This window comes from Sebastes fasciatus, unplaced genomic scaffold, assembly GCF_043250625.1.
Source record: "Sebastes fasciatus isolate fSebFas1 unplaced genomic scaffold, fSebFas1.pri Scaffold_25, whole genome shotgun sequence".
Lineage (NCBI taxonomy): Eukaryota > Metazoa > Chordata > Actinopteri > Perciformes > Sebastidae > Sebastes > Sebastes fasciatus.
The window spans coordinates 226,392-232,500 of NW_027428182.1; the positions used below are offsets into that span (position 1 = coordinate 226,392).

The window sequence follows — 6,109 nt, forward strand, 5'->3', positions numbered from 1 at the left end:
TTAAGATCGTTAAGCTCGTTAAACTCGTTAAGCTCGTTGAGCTCGTTAAACTCGTTAAACTCGTTAAGCTCGTTAAGCTCGTTAAGATCGTTAAGCTCATTAAAATCGTTAAGATCGTTAAACTCGTTAAGATCGTTAAACTCGTTAAGCTTGTTAAACTCGTTGAAGATAAGTGAATGTTTCTGGTCACTTTGATGTTTGAGCAGAACAAGGTTCACACCCCCCCCATGTGTGTGTTTAAACATGTTTATTAAGTTAATTAATTAATGAAGGAAGCAGCAGAACATCCAACCAATCAGCTGACATCACAACAGAGTCACATCTGCACAGGTTTCCATGGTAACGCTGTCGGACACGAGGCGGAGAGATGACGACGAGGCCATGTTTAAAGGAGCTTTTTCCACACCATTAGGGTCCATTAGGGTCCATTAGAGTCCGCTACAGTCCATCAGGGTCCACTACAGTCCACCAGAGTCCATTAGAGTCCACCAGGGTCCACTACAGTCTATCAGAGTCCACTAGAGTCCATCAGGGTCCATTAAAGTCTATCAGAGTCTATCAAGAGTCCATTAGAGTCCGTTAGAGTCCGTTAGAGTCCATCAGAGTCCATTAGAGTCCATTAGAGTCCACTATAGTCCATCAGGGTCGACTACAGTCCATCAGTCTATTAGAGTCCACCACAGTCCATCAGGGTCCACTACAGTCTTTCAGAGTCCACTAGAGTCCACCACAGTCCATCAGGGTCCACTACAGTCTTTCAGAGTCCACTAGAGTCCATCAGGGTCCATTAGAGTCCATTAGAGTCCATCAGGGTCCATTAGAGTCCACCAGAGTCCATTACAGTCCATTACAGTCCATCAGAGTCCATTAGAGTCCATTACAGTCCATCAAGAGTCCAGGTTTTGTTTTAAATCTTATCTTATCTTAAACAACAACAAACACAAAGACGTTTAACATTTACATTTTTACATGTTTTTCATGGATCAGTCCCGTTAAGACCAGACTGAACCAGTTTAGACCAGGCTGAACCAGTTTAGACCAGGCTGACCTAAACTGGAATGAAAATGGCTAGTTCAGAACCAGTTAGGACCAGTTTGAACCAGTCAGAACCAGTTAGGACCAGTCAGAACCAGTCAGAACCAGTTAGGACCAGTCAGAACCAGTTTGAACCAGTCAGAAACAGTTAGGACCAGGCAGAACCAGTTTGAGCCAGTTAGGACCAGTTTAAACCAGTTTGAACCAGTAAGGACCAGTCAGAACCAGTTAGGAACAGTCAGAACCAGTCAGGACCAGTTTGAACCAGTCAGAACCAGTTAGGACCAGTCAGAACCAGTTTGAGCCAGTTAGGACCAGTCAGGACCAATTTGAACCAGTTTCAATTAAAGTCAATTCAATTCTGTTTGAACCAGTTTGAACCAGTTTGGACCAGTTTGGACCAGTCAGAACCAGTTAGGACCAGTCAGAACCAGTTAGGAACAGTCAGAACCAGTTAGGACCAGTCAGAACCAGTCTGAACTGGAGACTGGAGGAGGATGATCTGAACCAGAACCAGAACCAGAACCAGTTCCTCTGTAGCCCACTGTCCCTTCAGAATAAAGTGCTTCCTGTTAAAACAAAAAGAAAAGAGTCTCAGTTCACTTCATTTCCCAGCAGCCACCTGGGCTCCCTCTGTGTGGCCATCTTATTTCAGAGATGTCACAGGAAGTGACAGTGGTGACATCACAGTGATGTCATAGATCAGATGAGCTCCCATTCGTCGTCGATGTCATCCCCGCTGAGGGAGGGGCCTGAGGGGGCGGGTCTACAGGGAGTCTGTGGGAGGAGCTTCGTCAGGCGACGGGACAATCCACCAATCAGAGTCACCGCCCACAACTCGTCCTCTGGAGTCACTGAAGAGAGACAGAGAGACACACCTGAGACACCCTGAGACACACCTGAGAGACACCTGAGGCACACCTGAGAGACACCTGAGACACCCTGAGACACATCTGAGAGACACCTGAGAAACACCTGAGATACACCTGAGAGACACCTAAGACACACCTGAGAAACACCTGAGACACCCTGAGACACATCTGAGAGACACCTGAGAAACACCTGAGATACACCTGAGAGACACCTAAGACACACCTGAGAAACACCTGAGACACACCTGAGAGACACCTGAGACACCCTGAGACACCCTGAGACACATCTGAGAGACACCTGAGATACACCTGAGAGACACCTAAGACACATCTGAGACACACCTGAGAAACACCTGAGACACACCTGAGAGACACCTGAGAGACACCTGAGAGACACATCTGAGAGACACATCTGAGAGACACCTGAGAGACACCTGAGACACAACTGAGAGACACCTGAGACACATCTGAGACACACCTGAGACACCCTGAGACACACCTGAGACACCCTGGACCCACATAGAACCACCTGTACAGGTAACACACACACCTAGTCTCCCCAGTATAGTCCAAGTATAATCCCAGTATAAACCCAGTATAAACCCAGTCTCACCAGTATAAACCCAGTCTCACCAGTATAAACCCAGTCTCACCAGTATAATCCCAGTATAAACCCAGTATAAACCCAGTCTCACCAGTATAATCCCAGTATAAACCCAGTATAAACCCAGTCTCACCAGTATAAACCCAGTCTCACCAGTATAATCCCAGTCTCACCAGTATAAACCCAGTCTCACCAGTATAATCCCAGTCTCACCAGTATAATACCAGTCTCACTATTATAATCTCAGTCTCCCCAGTATAAACCCAGTCTCACCAGTATAATCCCAGTCTCACCAGTATACCAGTCTCACCATTATAATCCCAGTCTCACCAGTATAAACCCAGTCTCCCCAGTATAATCCCAGTATAAACCCAGTATAATCCCAGTCTCACGAGTATAATCCCAGTATAAACCCAGTCTCACCAGTATAATCCCAGTCTCCCCAGTATAATCCCAGTCTCACCAGTATAATCCCAGTATAAACCCAGAATAAACCCAGTATAATCCCAGTCTCCCGAGTATAATCCCAGTCACACCAGTATAAACCCAGTATAATCCCAGTCTCCCCAGTATAATCCCAGTCTCCCAGTATAATCTCAGTCTCACCAGTATAAACCCAGTATAAACCCAGTGTAATCCCAGTATAAACCCAGTATAATCCCAGTCTCCGCAGTATAATCTCAGTCTCACCAGTATAAACCCAGTATAATCCCAGTCTCACCAGTATAAACCCAGTATAAACCCAGTGTAATCCCAGTATAAACCCAGTATAATCTCAGTCTCACCAGTATAAACCCAGTATAATTCAAGTATAAACCCAGTATAATTCCAGTCTCACCAGTATAAACCCAGTATAATCCCAGTCTCCCCAGTATAATCCCAGTCTCACCAGTATAAACCCAGTATAATCCCAGTATAATCCCAGTCCACCCAGTATAATCCCAGTCTCCCCAGTATAAACCCAGTATAATCCCAGTCTCACCAGTATAAACCCAGTGTAATCCCAGTATAAACCCAGTATAATCTCAGTCTCACCAGTATAAACCCAGTATAATTCAAGTATAAACCCAGTATAATTCCAGTCTCACCAGTATAAACCCAGTATAATCCCAGTCTCCCCAGTATAATCCCAGTCTCCCCAGTATAATCCCAGTCTCACCAGTATAAACCCAGTATAATCCCAGTATAATCCCAGTCCACCCAGTATAATCCCAGTCTCCCCAGTATAATCCCAGTCTCCCCAGTATAAACCCAGTATAATCCCAGTATAATCCCAGTCTCCCCAGTATAATTCCATTATAAACCCAGTGTAAACCCAGTAAAAACCCAGTGTAATCCCAGTATAATCCCAGTCTCCCCAGTATAAACCCAGTATAATCCCAGTCTCACCAGTATAAACCCAGTATAATCCCAGTATAATCCCAGTCTCACCAGTTAACCAGTTGGTGTTCCCGGGGATCTTCTTCCAGTAATCTCCAGCAGGGTTCCGGTCGGAGACTCCGTAACGTCGAGCCAGATCTCCGTTGACACATCGGACCCAAACGGTCCGAGAGCTGAGGACCAGCTGGCTGACAGCTAAACCTGAAATACACAAATACATATACACTAGTACACACACTGAAGTACTATATACACAATATAAATACACAAATATATACACCAGTACACACTGAAGTACTATATACACAATATAAATACACAAATATATACACCAGTACACACTGAAGTACTATATACACAATATCAATACACTATAAGCAGTATTACTGAGACCAAGAACACCAGGAAACATGTACTACACGGCTCAGACAGACAGGTGATCAGACAGACAGGTGATCAGACAGACAAACAGGTGATCAGACAGACAGGTGTGTACCTGGTACCAGCTCCCAGTCCGTCCCTACAGGCATCTCCTCACTGAGTCCCGTCCTGACGAAGACACTTCCTCTGTTGTCCAACGCCCAGAGGAGACGGTCGTTAGGACTCGTCTCAATACTGACCAGCTGCACTCCGATTGGCTGCAGAGACATGATGTCACAGTTACCTGGATAGGTAAAACGGGCACTGTGTACAGGTGGTTCTATGTGGATCCAGTGTTTCTGTTACCTGTACAGGTGGTTCTATGTGGATCCAGTGTTTCTGTTACCTGTACAGGTGGTTCTATGTGGATCCAGTGTTTCTGTTACCTGTACAGGTGGTTATATGTGGATCCAGTGTTTCTGTGTTACCTGTACAGGTGGTTCTATGTGGATCCAGTGTTTCTGTTACCTGTACAGGTGGTTCTATGTGGATCCAGTGTTTCTGTTACCTGTACAGGTGGTTCTATGTGGATCCAGTGTTTCTGTTACCTGTACAGGTGGTTATATGTGGATCCAGTGTTTCTGTGTTACCTGTACAGGTGGTTCTATGTGGATCCAGTGTTTCTGTTACCTGTACAGGTGGTTCTATGTGGATCCAGTGTTTCTGTTACCTGTACAGGTGGTTCTATGTGGATCCAGTGTTTCTGTTACCTGTACAGGTGGTTCTATGTGGATCCAGTGTTTCTGTTACCTGTACAGGTGGTTCTATGTGGATCCAGTGTTTCTGTGTTACCTGTACAGGTGGTTCTATGTGGATCCAGTGTTTCTGTTACCTGTACAGGTGGTTCTATGTGGATCCAGTGTTTCTGTGTTACCTGTACAGGTGGTTCTATGTGGATCCAGTGTTTCTCTGTTACCTGTACAGGTGGTTCTATGTGGATCCAGTGTTTCTGTTACCTGTACAGGTGGTTCTATGTGGATCCAGTGTTTCTGTTACCTGTACAGGTGGTTCTATGTGGATCCAGTGTTTCTGTGTTACCTGTACAGGTGGTTCTATGTGGATCCAGTGTTTCTCTGTTACCTGTACAGGTGGTTCTATGTGGATCCAGTGTTTCTCTGTTACCTGTACAGGTGGTTCTATGTGGATCCAGTGTTTCTCTGTTACCTGTACAGGTGGTTCTATGTGGATCCAGTGTTTCTGTTTTACCTGTACAGGTGGTTCTATGTGGATCCAGTGTTTCTGTGTTACCTGTACAGGTGGTTCTATGTGGATCCAGTGTTTCTCTGTTACCTGTACAGGTGGTTCTATGTGGATCCAGTGTTTCTCTGTTACCTGTACAGGTGGTTCTATGTGGATCCAGTGTTTCTGTTTTACCTGTACAGGTGGTTCTATGTGGATCCAGTGTTTCTGTTACCTGTACAGGTGGTTCTATGTGGATCCAGTGTTTCTCTGTTACCTGTACAGGTGGTTCTATGTGGATCCAGTGTTTCTGTTTTACCTGTACAGGTGGTTCTATGTGGATCCAGTGTTTCTGTTACCTGTACAGGTGGTTCTATGTGGATCCAGTGTTTCTCTGTTACCTGTACAGGTGGTTCTATGTGGATCCAGTGTTTCTCTGTTACCTGTACAGGTGGTTCTATGTGGATCCAGTGTTTCTCTGTTACCTGTACAGGTGGTTCTATGTGGATCCAGTGTTTCTCTGTTACCTGTACAGGTGGTTCTATGTGGATCCAGGCCGGCAGCATCATGCTCGGGTTCAGAGGTTGGGTTCCCACTCTGAAGTAGACGACTCCTCGAC

The 6,109-nt window shown here is 45.5% G+C and overlaps 1 protein-coding gene across 3 annotated transcripts in view; it reads right to left on the reverse strand.

The window, feature by feature from the left end:
- Window positions 1–232: 232 nt before the first annotated feature.
- LOC141763676 (tectonin beta-propeller repeat-containing protein 2-like) overlaps window positions 233–6,109 on the reverse strand; it is a 59,453-nt gene continuing 53,576 nt past the window's right edge. For all 3 annotated transcript variants that reach the window (XM_074628243.1, XM_074628242.1, XM_074628241.1), the window contains 4 exons: window positions 6,018–6,109; window positions 4,388–4,529; window positions 3,943–4,092; window positions 233–1,889 (listed from right to left, as the gene is read on the reverse strand). The exon at window positions 6,018–6,109 is cut by the window's right edge and continues 57 nt beyond it. In XM_074628243.1, coding sequence (XP_074484344.1) covers window positions 1,738–1,889; window positions 3,943–4,092; window positions 4,388–4,529; window positions 6,018–6,109 — 536 coding nt within the window. In that variant the 3' untranslated portion in view covers window positions 233–1,737. The remainder of the gene's footprint in view (window positions 1,890–3,942; window positions 4,093–4,387; window positions 4,530–6,017) is intronic.